Below are 27,878 nucleotides of genomic sequence, written 5' to 3'. Positions count from 1 at the left end.
ATGGACAGCAATCCCTTTTGCTTCCACAGGAGCATCACGGGGGTAAGTGATTGTTACAGCTTTTCGTATGCCGCTGAGGCATCTCCCTTGAGCCTGACCTGCTGTTTCAGGCATTCCTCACGGGATTTTTGGGAGTTTTAATTGCACCCACCGTGAGGAGGCTGGCCAACGTTCCATTTCCTGCTACTGTGCTCTCAACTAGGTGGAATGACAGCTTCCTGCTCTCCTGGGGAGGGTCTTTGCTTGCTGGCTGAAGCAATCTGAGGCAAAAGGGAGGGCACTGCATCCAGAGGAACTTTTCTCAGAGTTTTTCAACTGCAGATGCCACTGGACTGACAGAAAGTTGTCCATCGCTAGCTACACCATTTCAAGCAGCCTTTTCTTTCTGCTCTTTTGACATCAGCTCCCATCAGCCCCAGCCAGCATGACCAATGATGAAAATCCTTGGGAGTTGTCATTCAAAACATCTGGAGGAGACCAAGCTGGAACAGGATGCTTCAGAAAACTACCCTGTGGCCATGGTGCTTTTCGAAGCACAGCTCACTTTGTTTGCTTCAGCTTCCCTGTTCGTGGCTTAAGGATGGCTTCTGTGCGAGGATGACTCACAAATTCATGAAACATTTGGAGAGCTGGCCTGGTGGCTCGAGTGTTGGACTGGGAACCAGGAAGACCCAGGTTCTAGTCCCCTCTTGGCCATGAAGCTCACAGGCTGACTTGGGCCAGTCACTCACTCCCAGCCTCACAGGACGGTTGTCATGACAATAAAATGGAGCTATGGAAACTGCTCTGGGTTCCTCACAAGAGGAAAAAAGGTGGCCTATAAATGCAATGTATTAGTAGTACCCACAGCCACTCATTTCTGTTTGCCAGAATGGTTTGCCATCCAGATTTCCTGTCTGCCATCTGGTTGTGTAGTGTTGCTTCATTGTCTGTAGGTTTTTTGGGTAGTGGCTCTCTTTCTGGGTACAGTTATTATGAAGCATAAGGAATTGCATTAAGGTAATGTGCAGAACCCACAGCCTGTAGGCCACGAGCCTCTCCTGGATGCGTGTTGTGCAGCCCGTGTGCTCTGTCCTCCCCCATTTCCCACTCCCTGCTACTGACACCAACTTGCATCACTGCTTCTGTACTGCAAATCCCAGCACAACTGCAGTTTTGCCCCTCAGAGAACACAGGAAATGGCCCAATACTGTCTGAGATCACTCGCCTGTCTGGCTCAGTATTGTCAACATTGACTGGCAGCAGCTTTCCAGAGCTTTGGCTAAGAGTTTCATCTGCCTCACCGGCAGACTGTGAGAATCTGCAGACTCTCCTGCATGCAAGGCTCTGCTCCTTAAACGCAGGCCTTCCTTAGAGCCGTCATGTTTTCCTCTTCCACAACCCCTCAGTAGCTGGCATTTGCAGCTTTGGTGCTGTTAGAGGCAGCACACCGGCACCAGTGCTGGTTGGGGTTTCTGGGAGGAGGAAACCTTAGGGCCTAAGCTAATGTGTGATGGCCAGATTCTAGTGTGAAGCTGTAGGTAGTGGGGAATTCACCCCTTTACCGGGGGGGGGGGGGGGGGCTGTTATAATCCCTTGGTTGTTTCTGCTCTTGGGGAAATGTTAAGCCTTGTTTCCAAAGCAGGCTTTAACTCCCACTCTTTGGGATCTCCTTCAACTCTGTTAAAGAGCCTCTCTGTGTCCCTATGTTTTTTCCATATAAAAATTAGGCTTCATTTGTATTGCCTTAGCCAAACTACCTCCTGTTATGCTGTAAAACTCATATCCAGCTGCTTCTATGATTGCTTTCGGTTAAGCTTCCCACATACCCATGTTAGCTATTTTGGCTTCCATTAACATGCGTTTTGTATTGCACAAATTAACATCATCCTTCTAAGAAAATCTCTCCATACACAATCTGAAAAATGCTAATTGAGTCCCACTGGGTAGCTGGCTCTCTCTCCTTTGCACTCATGCAAGTTTTTTCCTCATCTGAAATGTATTTAAGAATTTCCCCATCTCAGAAAAACTAAAATGACATTAAAATTCTTTAATGCCCTACAATTTTGGCATTATCTATTCCAAAGATCTGGCCTGGGCCCATGTAAAACTCTCCTTATATACTGTTTACATTCTGTAAATATCACATTTCCAATTACTTTCCTAATTCTTAAATCTTGGGTCCTGTTGACCCCATATTTATTTATTATTTATAAAATTTGTATGCTGTCCAATTACTAAGGTCTCTGGATGGCTAGCAGCATAAATAAATTGATGACCCACTCTGGCTGCAAAGTAATAAAATACAATAATAAAATTCAATATTAAAACATATTAAAATATTGATTAAATAAAAAGGTCTTAACCTGGCACCAAAAAACATATAATGACAGTGCCAGGCGGACCTCTCTGGGGAGAGCATTCCATAGTCGGGGCGCCACCGCAGAGAAGGCCCTCCTCTGGCTACTCCCTCCTCCTTTCCTAACGTCTTTCACAGAGGATTCCCGGAGGAGGGCTTCTGTTGCCGATCTCAGGGGGCGGGAGGGCAAATAGGGAAAAGGGCATTCCTTTAGGTATCCTGGTCCCAAACCATTTAGGGCTTTGTAGGTAATAACCAGCACCTTGAGTTGAGCCCGGACTTTGATGGGAAGCCAATGGAGCTGAAAGAGGACTGGGGTTATATGAGAATAACGCCCAGTCCCCGATAGCATCCTGGCAGCTCTATTTTGAACCACCTGAAGTATCCAGACTGTCTTCAAGGGCAGCTTCACATAAAGCGCATTACAGAAATCCAACCGGGAAGTAACCAATGCATGTGTTACTGTTGCTAGGCAGTCTTCCTCCTGGTAGGGATGCAGCTGATAGATTAGCCAAAGCTGAAGGAAAGCGCTCCTCGCCACCACTGTCACTTGGGCTTCCAAGGACAGCTCCAGGTCAAGGAGCACTCCCAAGCTGCAGACCCTGTCCTTTAGAGGGAGTGCATCCCCATCCAGGGCAAGGCCCGAGTCACCTACCCAGGAGCTCAAATCACCCACCAACAGAACCTCTGTCTTACCTGGATTGAGCTTCAGTTTATTGGCCCTCATCCAGCCCACTACATCCATTTGTAGTCAGTGATGGATTGAATGCGATGGACAAATTTGTATTCATTCCACTTCAAAGTGTAAGTGCTTGTTGGTGGAGTGCCGATTGTTCTGGGTTCAGTGCACAGGGTATTTTGGAAAGAGTTTCACTCCACATTAACATGACTTGGGGCAATCTTGCATGTGTCCATGACCAGGGGTGCTTTTTACCAGCTTAGATTATTACATCAACAGAGTCCTTTCCTTGAGAAAATGGACATGGTCTCAGTTGGTCATGCCCCACCAACATTCAGATTAGATTGCTGTAAAGCATTCTGCATGCAGATGCCTTTGAAGGCATTCACTCCAGGTGATTCAAAATACAGTTGCTGGGAAATTGTCTGGGCTCAGTGGATAAACCACACAACTCTGCTGGTTTCATTTCCATTGTCTGCCAGTCTATTTCAATTCAAGGTGTTTTTGGTTTTGGGGTTTGTTTGTTTTTTTGAGGTTTTAAAGCCTCATACTAAGTCACTCCTTCATGTCTCTTTGCCATCTCAAGTTTGATGGTAGGTATACAACCTAGTGTCCTTAAGATACTTTGGATTATAACTCCTATAAGCCAGAGCCAGCAGAACCAATGTAGTAGATTCTAGAATGTAGGGTCTAAAACATCTGGAGGACCCCAGTTTGCCTTCCCCAAATGCTCTGTTAGATTAACTGTAATGGCTTAAACAAAACTGCATAGAAAGTCTTTAACTAGGCAAGTGTGCATTGTTCTTTCTCCATACTAGGTAAATAGAGACTGCTTTTGCCCAGATGTTGAAACAAGTTTTCTTTCTTTTATGTTTTGAGTGGCTTGTGATTCTAGTTTCCTTAAAATACATCATTTCCTCATCCACAACTGTGATACTCTGTGCTCAGTTTAGCACTCAGTGCCTACCCATGTTTCACTGCTTTGCCATGTTTCACACTAATAATACTCAAATAGTTTCATTTTTGTGAGAGCTGTTGATGCATTTCTAAGAGGATTTGGATAGTTGGAGCAATGATGAATTATTGCCCAGTTTTATGAGGGTTATAAAGGCACTTGCTGCGGGACAACTGTAGGAAATGAGTAAAGGAGACCCCCTTTTGGCCTACAACAACCTTATATTTAGCTGCCAATGCAAAACAGGAAGAGCTTGCTGGGCGGTTTGATGGAGCATACCAACATCCACTACTGAGCATCAATGCATGAGGCACCAGTTCTCAAGCAATGACGCTCTTGCCGTGCCTCGAGCCAGTGCGGAAGGCATGGGGCTTCGTAGCCTGTCAGCATCACAGGCATGGATGGCAGCATGGAGCACATGGCCTGCCTTGGGCATTGTTTTGAGGGCTACACCTCCATGGTACTAAGGTAATAACTTCTGTGCTGCTTACCCACCAAGGGTGCAGGTTCACCCTCTCTCACGCAGCAGATGCTACTATCCTCTCCCAGGCTGCTTCGTAAGACACCACTTATGAAAGCTTCTGGGATGAAAGCTTGTTAGCTAACTCCTGTACTGTGTTACAGTACAGTAACTGTACTGTACCTCAGCACTGGCTCTCTTACAAAAAGTCTCTGTGTGTGTGTGTGTGTGAGAGAGAGAGAGATCAATTCTTACCATTGTGCAGCTCGGGCTGGACCAAAGGCCAGGCTGGGGGACCCACGAAAGTGGCAGCTGATCAGAGCAGCAGAAGCAAACTCCATTTTATACCTCTAATCATGTTAATGCTATCAGTGGAGTGAGGTTAAAATACAGAACTGCATGTGCTCAGAGGTTTGGTTTGGTTTTGGTTTTGGGTTTTTTTTTTTTTTTTTTTGGGGTGTTACACAAAATCAGGGCTGTTAAACAGGAATGTAAAAGCAGCTGTAAAGCATGCTGGTTGGGTGAGGAGAAGAGGAATGTTAATTGTGGGCTTTGCAAGTGAAGCAACAGAGCATGGCAGTCGAAAATTCCCCCTGCACTCCGAAGATCGTTAAGTCCAGGATGTAAAATTACCTAGTTGCATCGCTGTGTTCTCATCAACTTCTCTTAACCAGCCAAGTAAATTCTCCCGCAAATCTTAGTCAGCTCAAACTCTCTTAATGTTTGAGTCAACTTAGTTCTGACCGAACTTGTTTTGGGCTTGACTGCAAGTGGCTTCAGTTTTTTCAGTCCCTAAACTTCCTTGTTGCTTCTGTTTGTTGCCTCTGGAATTTTTCAGCACCATCTGGGGCCACCAGTGTAGAGAACCCAGGGCAACTCTTGAAGGTAAAATCAGACTTTTGGGGTGTCTCATGATCCATGTTTATCTCCTCCTTGTCTGAGATGCATTTTATCTCCCCCAGCACCTCACCTTCCCACTGCTTGCTGTCACCTTCCTGTCCTCATTTGGGTCCTCCATGCTGTATGGCTACAACCTGGCCGTGGTGAACTCTCCAGCAGTGGTAAGATTGGGAGGGGGACGGCACATGATGCCCATCGCTCACTATCCTGCCCTCTCCTTAAAATGACAAATGACTCTGGTGGTAGAAGGGACCCTCCCCACATTTCCCAGCCTGCTACAACCCTCTGTATTTCCCCTTCCCGTTGGACAACACTCTCCTCTCCAGATGTCATGAGACCCAGCTGTGGTTAAACTCCAGGCACGGTGGATGTGGCGCTGGAACTCTGGAGCTCCCTCCTGTGCAGCCGCTTCCCCATGCTGTATCTTTCTCCTTTGCAGCACATCAAAGCCTTCTACAATGCCACATGGTACCAGCGTTACGGGCAAGGCCTGGCTCAAGGGCCTCTCACGCTCATGTACTCACTGACGGTTTCCATCTTTGCCCTGGGAGGCCTGATAGGGTCCTTTCCGGTGGGAATGCTCGTGACCCAATACGGAAGGTAAGAGCAGTAGCAACACCAAATCCGAACACGGCAGCACAGATGAGGGAGAGAGTGTTTAGGAGGGAGCACAGTCTTGGTATTGGTGCAAAATGCCTTTATCACAGCTGAGGCACATGCTAATGAAACCAGAGCAGCAATGAGAATGTGAGCTTGTGTCACACACAAATGCAATTGCAGAAGTTGGAGGAGTTGGAAAGAGGATGTGTGTGTGGGGGAGTGTCCTTTAAGGTTCATTTGCCTTTGTGTTTGTGTTACAATTAGCTATATGCACATTCACCAGGGGAAAGCAGTACCATTCCGCTGTTCCTGTCCCCTCACACAGAATTTTGGAAAAGGAGAAGGGTTGCAGGGAGAAGGGGGCAGTCCTGGAGCTTCTTGCTGCTGTTCTTCTACCTCCCATGGGGTGAAGCCAGTGATATTGCACCCTTGTTCCTCCACACCCCAAGGCAACTCCCAGTGAAGTCAGTCTGACTTCTTAGGCCATTGAAAATAAGCTGATTTTCTTTTGAGTGGACCTGTGCTTTCAGACTCAAAAAGACATTACAAATTTTATTTTTGTCAAAAAGAATGGGAAGGGAGAGAAGTAGCACTGTATTTACCGTCTAATTCACTGGGTAAGTTAGAGAGAGATGAAAACCGTGAGGAGGCTGACAGCAACTGAGTTGCTGCTGTTTTTCTGAAGCCCCGTCAGACACTTTCTCTCCTCAGCCTACACAGTACCACAAATGCAGCACACACTGGTATATATGCATGTATGTGGGGATGTGCGCACGCACACGGGAAATGCAACATATACTGGTCCAAAGAAATCTGGAATGTAATGGCAAGGACCGTGTGAGGAGCACAGCTTGGGGCGAGTGTCACATGACATAACAGTGAGTTGGGCATTGCCTTGTTGGTGGATGGCCCTGAGCTGGAAGGGTCTTCACACTTCTGCGCATTATGTCAAGCATAGATGGTTAGGGAAACAAGCCAGGCTGGCCCAGCATAGCTGGGTTCCTGCAGAAGTGCTCTGTCCAGGACCACTTTCCCAACCTGGTATCCTTCAAAGTACAGGACTACGTCCTCATGTCGAAAGGGGAGGGTGGAAGTCATACTCTGACACATCTGGAAGGAGCCAGATTGAGGAAGACTGTCCTATATCAGAGGAGGGCCTCTTTTGACAATCTAGATGTTTACAGTTCCCATCATCTTTCACCATTGGCTATTTTGGCTAGGGCTGATGGGACTTGTAGGCTAAAACATCAGGTGCCCTTCACTAGAGCCTTCTGACCTGACTGCTGTTCCTCCTTGTTGCTGTTCCCTGTTCACCAGTCCCATCTAAGCAAATTAGCTGTGACCAGACTACGGAGAAGAAACAGCCTTGGTCCACCTTGCCATCTCTCTCTGGGCAACTTTCTGAATTGGGCCCAAAGGGAGCAGGCAAGCAGGGCCTTTGCACAGCTCTGCTGAAAAACATCCTTCATTAAAAGCAGTTTCCCCTTAACTGACCCCACCAGCAGCCACTCCAGTGACTTGTGCTGAGGGAGATGAGAGGGAAAGCAATTCCACCAGCAATGCTAAATGAGCTAGTTCTTCCTTCCCCATCCCTTTTGCCTGGTGGGTTTTGTCCATTTAGATTGTAAGCCTGAGCACAGAAACTGTCTTGCTTAACAGTTATATCTAAGCCACCATGAGAGATTTTTTGATTGAGGAGTAGCACAAAATTATTTCAAATTATAAACAAATATGCAAGCAAGCAAAGGCACAATGACAACAGCGGTGGGGTGGGGGGGGGGAGATCACTTTGGAGAAGGAGCCCATAGAAAGCATCCTACCCACATGTGTCCCTGCCACCCCACTGCAAACCTGAAGCCTGCTGTGAAAGCAGCAGTATGCATGGAAGCCTCTAAGCCTCCATATGCCTTCCAGTGGTGGCCCTAAGAAAGGGGACAGAAAAAAATCTGAATGGGTGGCTATGATTAAGCCAGGACTGACACTGGGAGTTATAAAAATTAAAGGTCAAAGGAAGGCCAATTAATGAGATGCTGGCCATGCAGCTAGTTGTGGGTTGATTCTCCAGTGACCCTCTCAGGGCAGCTCACACCACTGGAACCACCCTCTCTCCCCCTGAAAGTCTGTATTAGTTTTCCCCATTCTGGGGCCCTCCAGATACATTGGACTGCAATTTCCATTGGCTCATTTAGGGTGAAAGCAAAAAGCAAAGCAGCCAATATCCCAGTGTCCTCATGCCAGAATCCCTGGAGCCTCTCCCTCTCCAGCCCAATTGCTACCCCTTGTGCAGCTGTGTCTGGGTGGTGGGGGGTCCTCCAAGTCTCAAAAAAGCACAGTTGGCATTAATTTGCTTTTTTCCAGTCCCTGAGAATTTCATAAACGCGCATTTAATTTTTAAAAAAGTTAGGCTTTTGTTCATGCAATCTTATGGCTATCCAGTCAGTGTAGGCTTGCCCTATCGACTGCCTTCAAAAGGACCCTTGAAGTGAAATAGGGAGCAAAGAAATTGATAAAGAGCAACTGCATGTAAGTTAATTGGTGCACAGTTGTTAAGGACCAATTGCCAAGCTTTCAGCTGAAACAAAAATATGCCCAGATTTAATGACTGGGAAGTAAATGAAGGAGAAATTTGGGTCCATTTAAAGTCTGGGAAGTAAATGGAGGTGAAACTTGCACACCTGTCAGAAAACAGTATTAACTGCAGCTGTAAGTGTTCTGAGAAAGATAAAAAGGTGCACCTTTCCTTATATCCCACCATCTTCCACCAATCTGCACATTTTGTGATAGAATCTCTCTCACACACACACACATACACAGAGAGAAAGAGAGAAAGAGCGAGAGCGAATGCGAGCATGCTCTGGTGGACGCATAGATTTTAACAGAATGGCCACAAATTAATTGATCCTACCTGAGCATGCTTTGATTCCCCACTACTGTATCATCTCCTTATTTTGAGCTGAGCTGAGGCTTCTTGCCAAATCTCAAGTCTATCATAAGAACAATTCCCATATGCTCCTGCAAACAGCATTATCTGGACTTAAGCTCTGGGCACTGCAATTACCCACACAACTGTGAAGTTGCTCAGAGATCCAAGTTGGCCTGTCTCCAATTTACATGGGTTAGGACATCCTTCCTCTGACCCGGTGTGCTCCAAATGTGTTGGACAAGAACTCCCATCATTCTAGCAAGAGTGATCATTGGAATGATGGGAACTGTAGTTCAACACATTTAGAGAGCACTTGTTTATGAAAGGCCAGGCAACATGTATAAATATCTATAATTAACTTCAATTCCTTTTTGGATGCAAACATCTATTCATTGGGCCAGGCCATCAGAAATTAACAGGGTGATCTAGAAGGATGCTTTCAAACTGTTGTTTGTACTGAATGTTTGTTAGGCTGTTTGAAGATGTTTCTAATTTAATGTTAAGAATAAAACAGCAACATGATTGTTCCTGAACCATTTGTGTTAAAAGATGGCATGCAAACAAAGGAAATATGCAAATACAGTGGGTCATTTAAGTTAAACTTACTGTCATGACTGATTCACTATTTTTGCCTGCCTCTTGACTCCTGTTTTGGATTTAAACTCTGCAATAAGAACAATACCCATGTGCTCCAATTTAAGGTCCAAACATAAGAATAATGGTAAAATTCCAACCATCTGGGAGGCTGCACAGCTTCTACATAGCTAGATCATCCATTTCTGAGATGTATTTATTTATTTCATTCTACTTCTATGCCACCCCATAACCCAAGGGTTCTCTGGGCAGCTTGTAAATATATGTATGTGATACAAACTTTCCAACCTAATGCACTCATGATGCTTTGAACTACCTTCTCCAGACAGTATGGTCATGCTGGCTAGTGCATGATGGGGGTTATAGTCCAATACTTCTGGAGTGCACCAGGTTGGAGAAGGCATGTTAGAACATGACAAGCTGGCTTAATGGAAATTGAGGAGAAGGGAAAAGGCTATGCTTTGTTGTTTTTTTAATTAATTTTTCAATCTAAAATACAACTTTAAAAAATCTTACAACTGAGATAAAATCATATAAGATTAAACATACAGTTAAAATAAATCTTAAACACACTGTGCCCCCACCACCAGGACCATAGGGTACATGTCATAGATAGGAAAACTCATTCAAATATTCTTTCAGGACATTTCCCCCTTCTTAAAACTGCAATAATTCTTTTGATGGTTCAAATCCTTTCCCTTTTTTAAAAACACACTCAATAAATACATAAATCTCATTAAACTTATTTTTATATGTTCTTTTCTCACTTTAATATCACAGGTAAATTTATCATTAATAGCTATATTCCAAACTTCTCTGCACCAATCACACAATTGATAATCCTATTTTATTTCCACTTCTCAGCTATAAGTAATCTCACAGCAGTTATTAAATTTGTTATTCGTTATTTATTATTCCACCTCCATTGTTTCTTATCAAATATTGAAAATAATGCAATCTCAGGGCATATTTCAATATTTAAACTTAATATTTTACTACTCTCTTTTAAAAAACCCTCTTTCTAAAACTTCATTATATATCCACATTCCCACCACATATGAAAATATGTACCCACTCCATGACCACCTCGCCAGCATAAATTGGAAATGCCATGCTTTGTTAAGGTAAAGGAAGAGAGGGTAACTGGGCTATGATAATTTTGGGGATGCAAGTTGAGTGTTGTGCTGCAGTGGAAAACAGAGTGTTTAAGGAACTGAAGGAGGGGAAAACAATATGGTGGTCTTTGGAACTTCCTGAAATTAAAGTTTCTATCATCCCTACTAGGAATGGTACCTTGGTACGTAGCAACTTCCTAGTCCTTCTGGCTGGCATGTTAATGGGGTTCAGTCGGTATTTGGAATCACCTGAATTAGTCATCATTGGACGTTTCATCACTGGCATTCACTCTGGTAGGAGATGACACTCTGCTCAGCCATTCTTCTCTATTTGGGGGTGGTGCGTGTGAAGCAATGTGAGGCAACAGCGCTATTTAGTACACTGCTACTTAATCCTCACAAGCAATAGTCCACATTCTGAACTTGTTTCTGGATTGTACCTTTGGATGGCCTGTGGGGGCTTATGATTGACACCCCAATCCTGGACAGGTCTACTCAAAACAAATCTTTTTGCATTCAACAGGATGGTAGAATATTGGGCAACTCAGTAAGGAACAGTTTCCATTTCCTCCTTTCTTCTAGTCTCTAACCTGCCTATTTCTTTCCACACCACCTCCTCTTGACTAGCTAGTTCCTGCAGCAGTGAACATAGGACTAGCCAAATCCTCATCCTTGGGAGCCATTTTGTGGTGGTGCCCATGATGGTTTCTCAAATTTCCAAATATGTTTGCAGGTCCAAAAAGTTTGAGGGCCCCCCAGATCAGCTGTCTTTTTTTGCCATTGACATTTCTTACTTGAAAACAAAAGAAATGGTTAACTTTTTAGTTTTGAAGTTGGAACTGAGTTCCTGCCAAGAAAAAAGAAAAGTTCAAGGAATATATTAGAAGCGAATGCATTTCCTGCATCTTCTGAATTGAGGTGATCACCACAAAATGTTATGCCAACATAAACTAGATATTAAGCTCTTGCAAATCCTTCCTGTTTGTTGCAACCAAAAATTACGATTGCCTTGGGGGTGGGCATTTAGGTAGATGAATGACTCCTTGAAGATACACAGCTAATCCTCAGCTCGGAGGCTGCTTGCTCAAAGACTGTTGTCTTGGCCCTGTGGAACATATGCTCCTGCATGCCAAAAGATGTCCACTGGTTCTCCACCTCTGTTTCCTTCCTACCAGGGATATGTCTCAGTGTGGTGCCCATGTACCTGGGAGAAATTTCACCAAAGAACCTTCGTGGATTCCTGGGCCTTGTACCAAGCATCTTCATCTGTCTGGGGGTCTTCTCTGCCCAAGTTTTGGGCCTGCCAGAGCTGCTGGGGGAGGTAAATGCTTTTGCCCCCATCTTTAACATGGAATGGGTCAGGAAGATTTAAGAAGTATCAGTTTAAGGACACCGTGATGAGGCAGGGAGACTTCTCACACCAGAATGTGCTGTTAAGTGCTCTCCACTTCTCTGAGCACAGATAATTTCTTAGGTTAGTGCTTATTACCCAGATTTTGCTCCTTTTGGAAGAGATAGCTGGAGATTCCCATATATGAATTCATGGTGAGTTTATTTACAAATATACCATTGATTATGGATAGAGGTAATTACTCGTATAAACAGTTATTCCACAGCTCCAGCATCAGATTTCCTGAGAGGATGAGCTGTGCCTAATCATATGCTTTCAGCTAGGGAATGAGAGAACACACAAGGTACATGTTCATTTAGAACCTCCTGTTTTAAATGTGAGGAAGTTTTACTGTTTGGCTTTTGAATCAAAAAAGTGATCATTGTTTAAAATGCACATTCAGAAGGCACACTTTCAAACCATAAAGCATAACATGTTCTGTTTTTTAAGCACAGTTTTCAGACCTGAATCAAAGTTTGGGAACTTGCAAGCTTTTCCAGAAAATTACATATCTGTCCACATGCAGAGTTGTGAACAGAATCAATTCAAAGTAAAAACAAACCTAGACAAAATGCCCATACATCCCTGCTTACAGCTCTTAGGTCTTTCTCACTCTTTTTGAATTGCAGATTCACTGTCTCCCAGCTCCCATAAGTTCAGCCACCACCTTCCCTCAGGTGCAAGCATGTGTGCAGAGATGCACGGACACGTTAGTCACCCCCTTAGTTAGGATGGGGGTGAGTCATCTTAATGTCTCTTCTAGAAGTATCTTCTACTATTTCCTGTCCCATCTGGACAACCTGCCTCTAATTTCCTTAACTAAAGGAAATTTTATATACCTGCAGAGATTATACCTGGCCTTCGATCAAATTTAGGAATTTGAAGCAGTGACTCAGAACCCCTTTAACCCTCTCTTCTCCCAACCTCAAACTCCTTCATAGCAATCAGAGGGTGAGCCCATAATCATTTTATGTGATGAGAAAGTCTGCCACAGAAAGAAAAGGAACCAGCATTAAGGATCATGTTGGAGAAAGTGGGAGAGACACAGTTAAAGAAAGGAGGGAGAGCTCATTCCTCAGGCTACCCTCCTTTCTATCTATGCACCCTCCCAACCATTAATGGTGTCATTCCTTAATAGCCACAGCTTGTTTTCCTGTTGGCATTTTGAAAATTTCCCCCTTCCAGTTTCTGTAATTAGGCCCTCCAGACTAGGCTTCCCAAGACATTCCTGGAGGAGAAAAAGGGAGGAAGGGACATGCTTAATAGACTTAATATCTTGTGTTCTAGCAGCCGTGGGGGGCATGTGCTCCTCTTTGCCAGGAGCAAGCTCTCCCCTCCCACCTCTGGGGATGCTTTCTTCCTAGGATCCCTACTGGCCTCTCTTCCTCTCTGTGGTGGTAGTTCCAGCCTTCCTGCAGATGTTGCTGCTCCACTGGTTTCCAGAAAGCCCGCGGTACCTGCTCATTGAGAAGAACAATGTCCATGCAGCTACTAAGGGTGAGTGAGGAGCCATCTGCTGCTTGCCACCCAACCGTGGTGGGCACGATGTGTCCTGGGACGTACCTTCCCTCCCCATCCATACCCAAGGCCAGGAACAGGACTGTGTTTTGCACCCCATGCTTTTTAAATATCTACATGAAACTGCTGGGAGGTTTGGGCTGGTGTCATCCGTAGGCAATGACACTCAGCGCTCCATCTCATTTATATCTGATCCAGGTGAGGCAGTGTCCATTCTTGACCAGTGCCTGGGCTCGGTAATGGACTGGATGTGGGCAATAAGCTGAAGCTCAGTCCAGACAAGACAGAGGTACTGTTGGTGGGGAGTCTGTCTGTCCAAATGGGGAACTTCCAACCTATCCCGGACTCAGTCGCATTCCTCCTAAAGGACCAGGTTCACAGCCCTGGAGCCCTCCTGGAGCCCACGATGTCACTTGTTGCTCAGGTGGACTCGGTAGCCGGGAGCACTTTCTACCAGCTTCAGCTGGTTATCAGCTGCATCCCTGCTTGGATGTTGCTGCAGTTATCCACACACAGCCACCCTCGTACCTGGATTCTCGGATTGTGCTCTCCATGGGGCTGTCTTTGAAACTGGTCTGGACACCGCAACTTGTCCAGGATCAGGCAGGACACCTGCTGACAAGGACAGGTGCTCGTGAACATATCATGCCAGTCCTGTGCAGGGCGCATTGGCTGCCAGTTGCCATCTGGGCCCACTTCAAGGCGCTTCCAATAACATATGAATCCCTAAAAGGCTTGGGGCCAACCTGTCGGAAGGGATGCCTATCTCCATATGTACCATCCCAGTCACTAAGGTCATCATCTGAGGCTCTTCTCTATATCTCCCCCCTAATGAAGTACGAAGAGAAGGGCCTTTTCTGTAGTAGCATCCCAACTATGGAACTCACTTCCATCTGACATCCAGCTGGCATCATCCCTTTATTATTTTAGATGCCTATTAAAAATGTTCCTCTTTCACATCCATTTTGGCAGCTGAGTTGATTGGTTTTTATGGTTTTTATGTGCAGCCACACTATGATTTTAATACCAGACCATTTTTATCTCATTTGTTTATGTATAATTTTATTCCATTTTGTTTTAGGAGGCTTTAAATGGTTATATATATATTGAGTGTTTAATTTTGATGCCCCCTTCTTATACTATTTAAACTTATTTTATCTATATTGTTTAGCCTATTATTGATTTTATTGTTTATTGTTTGCTTTTATACTTTATCATGTGTTGTTGAATGTATTATGCACTGTGTTATTTTAACTGTTGCATAACATACTGTGAGCCACCCCTGAGAGCCTTATGGCTAAGGGGGTGACCTAGAAGTCAAATAAGTAACAAATAACCCAGGGGCCACCTTTCCCTTTCAGTAGAAAAAATTAGGTTCATATGACCAGCACTGAGGTCTGGCTGCTTAAAAATCAAATGAACAAAAGCCCACAACAAATGCTTGCTTCATTCAAGTATCTGGGCTTGGCATAGAAAGCCAGAGGTGGTACTGAAGTAGCATAAAATAAGAGAAGTCGTGGACTGATTTAAGAAGCAGAGCTCTGTCTGTGCCCATCACCCCTCTTCCCTTGGGCATTATTATTGGGGAGAAGGGACCTCTTTGGTTCTTGATCCACTCCAGTGAAACTCTCGCCCTTCCCTATCCAAAGGTCTGTGTTTGTACTAGTGGCTTCATGGGGTGATGCAGGCATGGCCAACGCCTGTTGCTCCAGGGCCGCCTTTTCTCCAGACTGGCTCCATATTAAAATCGGCACCCTCTAGCCAGAGGGGATTCCCAGGTGCAAAGCCTGCAGTCTTACTCACACATCTGCTCTGTTTCCAAAGCCCACCCAAATAGTCAAAGAGAGAGAATATCAACATGTGGGATCCCTGCAGCATTTGCACTGCTTTTGATCTGGTCACGGGGCAGGGCAGGGGTAAGAAATGTCCCTTTGGAGGCAAGGCACAGCCCTCCGGGTGGCAGTCCCACATCCCTGCCTGGAGTTTTCTCATCCAACTTACTTTGCGCTTACAGCACTGCGCTGGTTGCTTGGCAAGTATGACGTGCAGGACGTGATTGAAGAAATGGAAGCGGAGAAGCGTTCGCTCGCCTCTGTGGAGACCGTCACTGTGTGGCATCTGCTGCTGGATCGCTCTGTGAGGCGGCAAGTGCTCTCTGTTGTGGTGATCAACGTGGGCATGCAGCTCTCTGGAATCGATGCGGTAAGGGCTGCTGTGCCGAGCCATCAGCCCCAGGGCCACCACCGGCCCGGATGCACTGGCCCCCCGCTGCTTCCCCTCTCCACCTTCTGGCCCTCCATCTATGGTTGGACTCCAGTTTCCATCAGCCCTAAGGAAGGCCAAAAGGGAGGAATGACAGAGCTGTCTCTGCCCATTCATTATCTTCAAGCTCAGCTGCATCCCAGTCCCGCTGTTTTTGCCCTTCATTGAATTCCCCATCGGAGTTACCCAAAAGAAAGAGTCACAGCTGGGGAGGATCATGCTCATCCCCAAATGGATTTATTGTTTTACACCAGGAAGTAAAGATGTCAGTATCTGTCTTTCCAATAATCCTGTCTGGCAAATCAAGTGGAGTACAAGCAACAGTGACAGGCCCCTAACTATTTTTATTTGAACCTGGACCCTCAAACTGTGCTTATTGGGGCCCACTGACTTATCTTGCGAGAGGAGGCAGGGATCTGCTGCAGGCACTGGTTCTCTGACTCCTGCTTTTCAGGAGAGCGGTCCCTCTCCCAAGGGGTTGGAAGCAGTACCTTGCTTTGGCAAGGATGCAACCCAGGCTCGCCTGTGCTTACAATGTCCCCTGCTCTTCCTTGACAGATCTGGTTTTACACAAATGCCATTTTTGAGAAGGCCGGCATCCCCGACCAAGAGATACCCTACACCACAGTGGGCACTGGCGCAATCGAGGTTGTTGCTGGCTTGATAGGCGTAAGTGTGTAAAGTTCTGGGGTACACCTTGTCCTTAAAGGGGCGTTGTTGTTATGCTGCCAGCTAGGCTTGAGCTAGACGCTTGATTGAGCTTTCTACATGAAGGGGCAATTGCCCCCCCTCCTCAGGATCGGGCCTCTTTGATGGTTGGGGTACACCAGTGGGACCCCCAGACTGCCCTTCAGCATTCCTCAACTGGGAGGAGAGGTTCCATAATTAAGCAAAGCCAATGTGCCTCTGAACACCTACGTTTAATGTTTACCTATTTATTCAACTGAAAGGAGAGAGTTCTTGGCTTGAGGATCCACCTGGATATATCAGGTTCATGTGTGTCCGAGTGAATGAGCAAGGATGGCTGGATGGGAGCAGGTCATGTGTGATTCGTGTGACTGGTATGATAAAGTGTCTGTGGGTTATGCTCCATGGTGTGTGAGAGGCGCATGGGTTTGGTCCAAAGTGGGAAAGAGATAGGCAGGAATAAATTGGCTGACAAAGGAGGGGAGGAGTTCGCCTGTTGTGAAATAGGCTTCTCTTGGCACTGAAAAGAGTGGGCTCAGTGTTGGTGTTTAGTGTGCTGGAAATGAGCCCCAATCTCTGCTATTCAAACTTTGGGGCAGGTCACTTGTCCTTTGTGACCATTCTCCCCCAACCCCAATGGCAGCCATTTTGTGGGGGTGCCCAGAACAGTCTCTCAAATTCCTCATGGGCCCAGAAAAGTTGCCTACCCTGATATAGGATAACAGAATAAGATAACAGAGTAGCTGTGAAATGAGTAACTCTCTCTGTCTTTGCTTTCCTGATCTCCATTGGACAGCAAATATTACTTCTGAATTAGGGAAATCTAGAAAGCAGAGTAGGAAGCCTGGATAAGAGTGAGAGAGGGTTCTGGGATCAAAACCTTCAGCTCAAAGCATTTACAGACTGACACATGTCCCAAACATGCTCACATAACAATTGTAAACTAAGGTGCCCATCTTGAGTTTTGCATCAAGTAAGCAGTAAACACATTTTCACACCTTACATATAGTGCTCATTTGGAATTTAGCTTCCTTATATCTATGTTTTCCCTTGGCCTTCCAATCTCAATTCTCTACTTCTGCAGGTTGGGGGAAATACTGGAGCTTTGCTCAGTAAGGGCCAGCACATCGTCAGCTGTTAATTAGATGAGAGTTGCTAAGTTCTAGATAGTGTACCTTATGCTGTGATACACATTTAGGATGACCAAAACAGAGGAGATTTATCATGAAAGAAAAGGAGACCAGTTTGTACATTTGCCTTTGCTTAAATTTCTAAATGCAAATTGAAAAAGAATTACTATAATCTAAATTGAAACGCAGTAATTCTTACCATAGTGGGGAGAATAGTAACTTGGTGACTTCTTTGCCAGCTCAGCCTGCCATCCAGATTGATTGACTGACTGACTGCTTGATTTTTGATGCAGCCCAATAGTCAAAGCTCTCTGGGCAGTTTACAATAGCACATTAAAAATTCAATGTAAAATACTCCATATCATAAAAAGTTTACAATAGAAATTTTAGAACCAAATTTCAAACAAATTTTAAAAATTACAATAATTGGAAGACCTGTTCAACAACTAGCAATTCGCAGCAGACTCACTGAATGCCCTGAAGTAAAGGACAGTCTTTTTTTGGTGCCAAAAAGTTGGTGCCAGGCAGGCCTCAGATGCTAAGTGTTGATGAGTTCAAAGCTCTTGTTCTCCCTTCCTTTTCACCATTCTTTCTCTTTGAAGCAGACACCACCATCACTGTTGTCCATAATATTTTTATTTCTATACAACTCAATAGTCAAAACTCTCTGCATAGAGTACAACAACAGACCGGGACAGGACAACCCTTCAAATTGAGAACAGTCCTTTGTTAAGTAGGACAACTTAGCACTCTACTATATTTAACAGTGCTTTGCTCTGTATGGGGTGGGGGGTTATGTCTCTGTTGCTATTTTGAGTGGAGAAGAATGCCTGTGTACCTGTGGATGATGCAGGACAGAGAAAAGAGAAGGCTTCGCTGTCAGGTTTGGTTGTGGGAAAACAGCAATTGCAAGGCATATTTCAAGAAGCACCTAAAAGAACTGACCAAATAGATAGTTCCAAAAGGCTGCCCAGTGGACAGTCTGGTTACACAGAATGCTGCTTGGTTCTTTAAATGGCTGAAATAATGAATTCACTCATTGAGTCAGCTAGTTATGGATTTTAGTGCTATTACGAGAGAATTGGAGAGGTGAAGGTTTCTAGGTAATCCTTGCATGGATACACAGAAGGACTGGAAGGAGACGAATATCCCCAAGCATGTTTGTGTCCGGATATAAAAAGTCTGCTTTGCAGGGATGGGCTCAACTGGATCCCACAGGGTCTTGGTCCTCACTGCCTAATCCTAGCACTCTGTACTGCCCTTCTGGCCAGCACACCAGTCGGAAGACAATTGTTCATGGCCCTCGGCATGCACAAGATACGCTGCTTTATGGAGTAGCAGTAGCCCTAGCTGGGTCTCTCCTGGGCTGCCGCTGCTGCAAAGCCAGTGAGTTGGGAACACGAGGAGAGGAGGTGTTCTCACCTTCACAAAGCCGCTCCCAAGGGGATGCGGCCCAGGTATGTATATAAGGAGAATTCCTGGAGGTAAACACTAGACTGGGTTCAACGAACACTCTGTGCATGCTTAGAGATCCATTCTGGGCGACTTACACTTGGGAGCAATGAAGAAAGTTTTCCAAAGGAAAAGGCCTGTGGCTTGTGCCAGCTCAGAGGAGGAACCTTGGCGTGCAGCTCCCTCCCTCCCACTGGTGTTGTGCACGTTAGAGTTGGGCATAAGAAGTTTCGGGCTTCAGCTCCAGGCATTCCTAATTGCCAGCCATGATGGCTGGAACTTCTGGTAGTTGAAGTCCAAAGTATCCAGAAATCTACCTTCTGCTCACCACTTACTCCTTCCATTTCTCTCAGAGAAAAGGTTAATTAATGGTACCTCCTACCTGTAGAGTTACTCTTCAGTAACACAAAAGGACAGAAGTCATTTATAAAGCAAATAGCTGTTTTCCCACCACTGGAAGTTATTTGTAGCATTGAGAATTTGCCTGGGAGATGACTTGAAAGGACTCTTGGAATTATTACTAATAGCCCATAGCTTTGCATGGCCCACAGACAGGTAAAACAACGGCTTTGAGGGGTGCAGTAAGCTGTACCTGTAGGCAACCTGCAGGTTTGCTGGGCACAGCCACTTGAAATTTGTGTTTCTTTGCTTCTGTTAGAAGTATAAATTGCTGAAAAGTCTTATATCTAATCCATCTTGGGGCTACTTTCGTATCACGGGGTGCTCACTTCAGCTCTCCCCATCCCTTTGATTCCAAATCCTAGCATTGCTGGGACAACTTTCTCACCGGATATCACTCAGGGCTGTCCATGTCAGGCCGGTGCCTCTCCCTGGTACACAAATGCATCGCTCTCCCACCACCAACCTCCTTTGCTGCCCGTCAGCAATGCCTGACTCCAGCAAGCTCATCGCTCCATCAGCCTGATTGCTCCTGAGTGCCGACAAAAACGGCCCCCAATGGATGCGCTGAGGTTGGTTATAAAATTACAGGCATTTGTTCTGCTGTCAGCAGCCTTCCTGCTTTGGCTTCCTTCTGGCAGCTTCTTCCCCCACCCCCGTCCTGGCAAGCACGGATTCCGAGATCCCAGAGCACCCCCTCTGCTCCTTCCCTAACCCTGAATCCCCTCTCAAAGCTGATGTAGAGCCAGGCTACCGTTGTGCCCACCATCCAATAAACCTGCCTATGTGTCTGCATAGAGACACATGTGCAGATGCTGCAACGGTGCAGAGGTACATTTTGGAGTCTGGGTGCTCATCGTGGGAGTCCCCAGAGCTATACCCCCAGAGAGAGTCCATAAATTCAGTCAGTCATCAACAAACCACTTCTTGCAGTTTTATCTGCACCAGAAGCACATCTTTTGTAAAGCTAATGGGTCTTAATGGCCCATTCAAGACCAAGAAGCTCCAAAACACATTGTTTTACAATGGAGAACCAATATATTGTTGGTGGAAAAATTCATCAATCCCTCCCCACCACCCTGCAGAAGCTACTGTGAGAACATCTAACCTCAGAGGGAACAGGACATTCTGAGGAGGATGGCAGACAATGCCTGTCCATGCAAACCAGAAAGTGCTGGCATTGGATCTCTCTAAGCCCTAACTCTGTGTGTGTGTGTGTAAGAGAGAGAGAGAGAGAGAGAGAGAGAGAGAGACTCAATAATAAGTCAATTGAGAGTTAATTGATAAGAGAATCAATGAGAATCAATAACTGGGTTCACCACTCTTGAGTGTGAGTTGTTATTGAACCTTGAGTTACCATGTTGTCTGAGCTCAGCTGTGTTAACCATGCACAATATTCCAGGAGAACCCATGATTTGTTCTTGGGTTGTTTACTACTGTTGATCTCAACAACCTGTATGTTTCAACAGCTGCCCATGGTTCAGGAGCAGTCTAACTCAACCAATACTCAACTCCTGAGTGAAGGTTATCATGTAGTTTGAATTCAGTCAATGTATCCTATACTAGACCTCCTTTCTCTTTTAGTGCTTCACCATTGAAAAATTGGGACGTCGCCCACTCATTATAGTTGGTTTCTGTTTCATGGGCATCTGCTGTGTAGGCATCACCCTGTCTCTGGTGCTGCAGGTAAGAACAGCCCCATGGACAAGGCTTTACCTGGGAATCTGGGTTCGTAAAAAAATTTCTGCAGTACTATATCAGAAATTTGATCTTGTGTATCATTCCAGGATGTGGTATTAGGAGGTCTTGGGTTCTCAACAGCTTTTCCTGTTATATTATCTTCTCTTGGGACAGTAGGTACACTGGACTTCCTCTTCACACCTGGAGGCTAAAACATAAATGCAAAGATAATGTGGTCTCGGTCTGGTAGGTGAATTTAGTGCAAGCTTTAGTGTGACTCCACAAATTAAGAGAGGATGAAAGAAAAACTTGTCTTCACTGAAATACTGGTCAAAATGTATGAAGATAAAACTGAAGACAAGTTAAGGGAGCAAGAATGGAGAAGCTTAGGGCTGGCATATCTGAGCATAGGGCATCACCAGCTGGAAACAAGTTGCACAGATAAATGAGATCAGCCAGAATGAGACAACATGCAGTTTGAAGATTGTGCCCGTAGGGTGCAGACTGGACATAGTGGTGGAATTCAGGAGTTGGGAGTCAGAGAAACATCTCCTGTTGCATTTTGTACTGGTTCTTTCAACAACGTTCTACCCTACTTGCAGGCAACTGTGTCTTGGATGCGTTACGTCAGTGTGGCATGTGTCATTGGCATCATCGCTGGATTCTGCATGGGACCAGGTGGGTTCCTAGTGCCAGGAGGGGGCATCCAGTGAATCGCAGTATGACCCAGTCTCTCTTCAAGTCCACTGGGCCCCAACAGAAGTCTAGAGGGCCTGAGGCCACATATGTGTGGATTATAGGACTCCAACCCTTCTGTAGCTGAAGAGTCCAAGAACAGGAGTAAGAGGAACTGGGTGGGAGAAGCAAATGGAAAGGATGCAAATACTTTGGTCTCTTGAGATGATGGAATGAGTAGTGAGCTTTCTTATGGTGAATTCTCCTTGGTGTTTTTGTTAGAGCCACTTGGAGTTGATAGAAGGTGCGAAAATATAGAGTTTGGTAGTTGTGGGCACCCAAAAGATCATGCCAACAAGACAGCGGCAGGAAATGGAATCTGTCATTTGCTCAGAATGCAGGATTTGAAGCACCTGTCAGAATTCAGAAGTTCTTCTGTTCTTTTACTTGGGGTTGCACAAGCTTTTCTTCTGCTGGCTGCTGCTAACGAAGAGGCAAAAGCACAGCACTCTAAATATGATGGACGAGGCGGCTGCTGGTTTACCCAATTGATGTATTAGTGCAGCCGCCAACAGATCCATAACTCATTGTCGGCCCAGAATTTATTCGCTGTAATTACATCTTTAATTAGGATTTTAATGGCTCATTGTTCACAAACAATGATGAATCTGACTTTTAAAATAAAAATATCTCTCTTCCCACTCTGGGTGATCTGTGAGCAATGTTCAGAAAGAGCTTTCCCTCCCTTAACATTCCTTCAATGGATTCTGTTTAATTTTTTTTAAAACACATTTATTTCAGCAAACTGTTCTACATGGTCCTGAAAGAAGGATGTGCTGCTTACATTGCTACATGATAAAAGAGGCCAGATCTTGCAGTATGGTTAGAACATCAGCATTCCTATTTCTCAGTCAAAAGTCTCAGCTCCTGTGCAGGATGGCTCCTCTTAAAGAAGTCTCTGCTCATATTAGCTTCCTACTGTGGTTGCACCCTACTGTGCCCATGCACTTTCAGGAGCGACTGCTTGTGCAACAGGGCTTTTGTGCTTCTAAAAATAAACTGGAACAAGCAAAATGGCTCATTTCCAGAACGGGTTAGGTCAGCAGAGCTTGCAGAAGGGAGCTCCGTTGACCTGCCCTGACCCGGAAATGAGCCAAAATTCCAGGGTTATTTTTAGAAATGTGAAAGCCTCATTGAGCAAGTGGTGCACAACTAAAGCAGCAGAGGCAGAAGAGTCCCATTGGATACATCCTTAAATGTGTAGCTGAGCTGAAATAGGGAGTTTTATGAACAATTTCATAGTCCTCGAAAAGCAAACCCCACCACCTCCATTTTCAGCTATTGGAGGGGTGTTCAAATGTTAGTGAAAGACGGACCATGTCCACCTTGCCTCATCAACGAGGCACACAATCCTGTTTTTCTGTGTTGCAATAAAGTTACATTGCCCTCAGTTCCAGTTGCATGAAAACGTCCATCGGAACGTACATTCCAGCACACAGATTTCTTGGAGAACAATAGTGCAGACAGACAGTGTTCAGCCGGTGCACATTCAAATGAATAATAGTCAAAGATGAATGTTGATGTTGAGTTGATCTCGATGGGATGTGAGCTCCACTAAACATTTCAGTTGCATTCTGGTGCACCAACGGCTCAGTTAGAGCAATGCAACTTCATTTAACCTGATGTCACCTTAAAGCCATAGTTGATTTGTTCTGTGACATTGTCACCTTTTCAGCATCATCTGTGACTAGCTGGGATCACAAAAATAAATTTCTATTTGTCTAAAATAGGGGCTGTGCATGGGAATGGTGTAAAAGCAGCAGCAGATTGGGTGAAGAATGACTCTAGAAAAGAGGGTGGTAGAGGGCTTGGAGAATGCTGTTTGCACCCTTGTAAGGCATGCCTGTTGCCTTGAAAATGCTTGAGGGCAAAAATTTGTTCTTGCTCTTTGCTTGCACAGGTTCTGTTCCAGTTTATCCCTGCAGTGATATATGAATGTTCCCTCTTGCACCAACATTTTTTTTCTAATTCTGCTGGAAATCATCTTTGAAAATCTGGTGCTTTTAAAATGGCTTCTTCCAACCCAAGTTGAACCATCACAAAAGAGTTAGTTTCAGGGTCTGGTTTTGTTTGTGTACCGACAGTCTGTCCCTGGTGACAAGAGCTCAAACTAAAGTGCAGCTTGGCCTGCTGGGTTCTCAGGACTACCCTTCTCTTACAGCCGGGGTCCCATTTCTGATGACAGCCGAACTCTTCAAGCAGTCACACCGGCCACCTGCGTACATTGTGGGTGGCTCCCTCAACTGGCTCTCAAACTTCACTGTTGGCTTTGTGTTCCCCTTCCTACAGGTAGCGCTGGCACTGAGGGGGTGGTACAGTCCAGGATCCTCCAATGGCAGGGTGCAGCATCTCCTGCCAAATATGGCCCCCCTGGGTCCCAGCCCACCTTTTGGGGGTTCCCTTTCCACTGGTACCGCCTCCTCCCCTTGATCCCATGGAGGTTTCCTGGCGTTTGCAAGGTTTTCCCCATTCTAAAAGGAGTAAATCCTTCTCCCAAGCCTTACTTGCTAAGAGCTGTAACCTACCATATATACTAGTACTTATAGTGTCACGCCCCCACCGCAGAACGTAGCTCCCAGGAGCGTCTCTGAAATGGAATTTGGTCCTCTGAATGGCTGGAAGATGTTCAGCACCACTATCCGACAGGAAAAACGGTCGTCATGCCTTGTGGTGCTGTTATATAAGCCTCTGCAGCTGTAGCAGTGGCCTGCAAGGGATGGGGTGGTTTGCATACTGGGGATGCATTACGATTCTGTTAGCAGTAGTTCCTGCACACAACCAAGAGGAGGATAACCAATCTGGATGGCTTTAAAGGAGGCCTGGCCAAATTCATGGAGAAGGCTTTCAGTGGCCACTAGTCCTAGTGGCTGCATGCTTCCTCTGGCGTCAGAGACAATATGCTTATGTACACCAGGTGCTAAGGAACACGGGTGGGAGGATGCTGTTGCACTGCTGTCGGGTTTCCCAGAGGCAGCTGGTTGGTCACTGTGTGAGCAGCATGCTGGACCAGATGGACACTTGGACTGAGTCAGCATGGCTGCTCTTACATTCTCATGAATGCTGCATCTTCTGTGTGACCTAGAAAGAAGCTGTCATTAGAAGCAAGGAAGGCTCTCCAGAGGTATGGGGTAGCTTACTGGAGCCTTCCCTGTTCTGATGCCCTCCAGATGTTTTGGAGTACAATTTCCATAATCTCTCAATTGGTTGTGCTGCATGGGGCTGCTAGGAGTTGAGGTCCAAAGCATCTGGAAGACATCAGGTTGGGGAAGGCTGGATTAATACTTTCTCTGTGGGAATCCTGCCCCTGACTTGTAAGTGGGAAAAACCATAGGGTAGGCAGCCTGGCACCCTCCAGACATAGCTGGACTCCAAATTTCATCTTCCCTGGCAATTAGCCGCACTAGCTTGGGATGATGAGCACTGCAGTTCAGCAACACCTGATAGGCACCAGGTCACTTACTCTGTTACAAAGATGGGGATGCCCACACAGTCACCAGCTATTTAGTAGTGAAGCAAGCATTTGCTAGAGGCGTCCGAGTCTGTGTCTTTTCAGACCTGATATTGAAGCTTGTATTGAGCTTCTAAGGGAGCACAAAGACCAGTCAATGATCCTCAAATTACAGGACAGAGAACTTGCAGCAAAACCCAGCTGGTCTTGACAGACGAATCCCTAATCAGATCACAAGGATATACCAAAACAGCAAACCAATTCCACCAAGCCAAACGTTTTGTAACTGACATTCACTGCCTCAAGACACGAAATCGCTTTGTTCTAAAAGTACTGGGCCATCTCTCATAGAAGCAGCACGAGAAGGCAACACCGGAGGAGCGAACAGGCCCAGGTTTCTTCTGCGGGGCCAGAACAGGAGGCTGGCTTGTGCCAGGGTGAAGGGGTGTGTGGATGACTGGACACAACGGTTGTGTGTGCTATTCCTGAACTCTGGGTTTTTGTTGAAGCGTGGATTATTGTGTCATCGGAACCCAGTCAGGATAACAAACCATGGTGAGCAACCCACCATTTGCAACCCAACAATGAATCATAGGTTCTTGACATGTTGTTTGTGATTGCCAGTTCATGGCTTGTTAGTTCAGCTGGGTTTAGTTAACATTTCAACAACAACCCACAGTCAACCCATACGCAACCCTTGAATGTGGGTTATCATACTGCCTGAATCCAGTCCATTTGTATGTGAATATTAACTATGCCAATTAATTTCAGCCATAGAATTTGAGTTTTCTGGCTCAACTTTGGAAGGCTATGTGATCTAGACTGGGAAATCCCTCTAATCGCCCCAGGGAAATGCATCAAGAAGGGGGTCCAGGTGTAGCTCAGTGGTAGAGCCCAGGTTTTGCATGCAACAGTCCTAAGTTCAGCTTACAGCATCTCCAGGTAGGTCTGGGAAAGAGCCCTGGTGGAAACCCACTTGCTAGGCCATGCTGAGCATACACAACCTTCTATCTTCTTATGAGGCCCTGGTAGATGGGATGGGTTATGAAAACCAGGAATGGTACCTGGGGCTGAGATCATGACATTCACCACAGTTGTGATCAAGTTGTACATACTCAAATTGCTGGTGATGGCTTTTTATTGCATTGCATGAGGTCTGAGGAAAGAATGCACATGTCTTGACTCCATTCTGCTTCCGTTCGCAGGTGTCCGCTGGTGCCTTCTGCTATCTGGTCTTCTGTGCCATCTGCCTTTTGGTTGCATTGTATGTCTATGTAATCATCCCTGAAACCAAAAACAAGACATTCATGGAAATCAGCCACATGTTTGCCTCTCGCCACAGCTTCCTGCCTAATTTGCCAGACTTTGTCAAGATGACCAGGTTCAATGGCTATGGTGCTCTGGAGAACAGCTCCCTGGAATTCTCTGAGTCAGAATCTAACTTTTCCTGAGGTTCCCCACGCACAGTTTTGGGAGGCTGTTTCTCTTCCATTTAGAAAGCCACCATGGTGAGCTTTCTTCTTTCTCTTAGCAAAAAAGAAATGATCTTATTGATTTTATTTCTTCAACTCCTTTCTTTCTGCCTGGCTAACAGTACAAAAAGGACATGGAGAAAACATTTGAAAGAGCATCTGATTTGGACCTAAAGAATCTGCTTCTGCCCACCTCTCAGCACTAGGGGGGCTCTTCAGTTTCAGCCCCTTACTTCCTCCTTCCCTGCCTTCTAGCAGCTGGGAATCAAAAGAAAACTCAGGAAATTCAGTCTCACACACCATATGGTCATGGGTAGAATTCATTCTCATTCTTCTAAGACATTTGTTTAATTTTATTTTGTTTACTATATTTCTATACTGCTCAATACCTGAAGTTCTCTGTATGCATTACAAAAGTCAAAACCTTAAATATATGTTATGAAAACCATTTACTTACAAACATATAAACAGACAGCAAATATGAAGACAAATATCTATCTAAAACAAATTTGGAGTTTTTTAGGGAGAGCTACCAGCCTGCTTCCAGATGTTCCTTACCTGAAGCTATGCTCACATGTGACCTGTGAACAGACATCAGAAGCAAGAGGTCACCCCTGTAGTTCTACAACCAAAAATCAATGCTAGAATAATACTGGTAGGTCAACATAGCACCTAATCTGTAAGAGTGCCGTGGGGAACTTGCCTTAAAAGGCAAGGTACGAAGATAAAATAAGGCAGTGGAGGTGGCAAATATCACAAGCAGCATAAGCAGGGGAATCTAGGAATAGCAGTGACATATTTACATTTGCACTCATCCACAATGAGAGTGCAAAGCCAAGACAAAAACAACCCATGTAAACACACACAGCAGCTATAGGAAGAACCAACACAACTACTCAGGCATATGCAAAATGTTCCTAAGTATCTACCAGGTGCAAAAATATGTGTACTTTGTACACCTTGACTCCTGGGCGATTGTGATGTATCATCTCTAATTCAAAGGTAAAACCCAAGTTTTGCAAGCAAGAGATCCCAGGGTCAGTCTCAGAGGCCTCCAGGTGCAGCTGGGGTGAGGGGGCACCCTCTCAAAAACCCTAGAGAGCCACTGTCAGGGTTGGCAGGCATGAGCTGGAAATGGAGC

The 27,878-nt window shown here is 45.4% G+C and overlaps 1 protein-coding gene and 1 long non-coding RNA gene across 2 annotated transcripts; one reads left to right on the top strand and one right to left on the bottom strand.

Annotated features, from left to right (window-relative positions):
- Positions 1 to 27,091, top strand: LOC123033550 (solute carrier family 2, facilitated glucose transporter member 5-like). The gene is made up of 12 exons (XM_044450205.1): positions 1 to 42; positions 5,395 to 5,493; positions 5,772 to 5,932; positions 10,734 to 10,858; positions 11,740 to 11,885; positions 13,319 to 13,451; positions 15,487 to 15,674; positions 16,293 to 16,403; positions 20,987 to 21,088; positions 21,685 to 21,760; positions 23,979 to 24,106; positions 26,471 to 27,091. The coding sequence occupies exons 1-12, from the start codon at positions 1 to 3 to the stop codon at positions 26,714 to 26,716; spliced, it is 1,557 nt and encodes a 518-aa protein (XP_044306140.1). The 3' UTR covers positions 26,717 to 27,091.
- LOC123033558 lies at positions 26,386 to 27,637 on the bottom strand. The gene is made up of 2 exons (XR_006416614.1): positions 27,296 to 27,637; positions 26,386 to 26,549 (listed from the first exon to the last, which is right to left on the bottom strand). It is a non-coding gene; the product is annotated as an uncharacterized LOC123033558 (long non-coding RNA).
- Positions 27,638 to 27,878: the final 241 nt, after the last annotated feature.

This window comes from Varanus komodoensis, unplaced genomic scaffold (assembly GCF_004798865.1).
Source record: "Varanus komodoensis strain SLA01 unplaced genomic scaffold, ASM479886v1 scaffold1, whole genome shotgun sequence".
Taxonomy (NCBI): Eukaryota; Metazoa; Chordata; class Lepidosauria; order Squamata; family Varanidae; genus Varanus; species Varanus komodoensis.
This window is presented reverse-complemented; position numbering and strand designations above follow the sequence as displayed.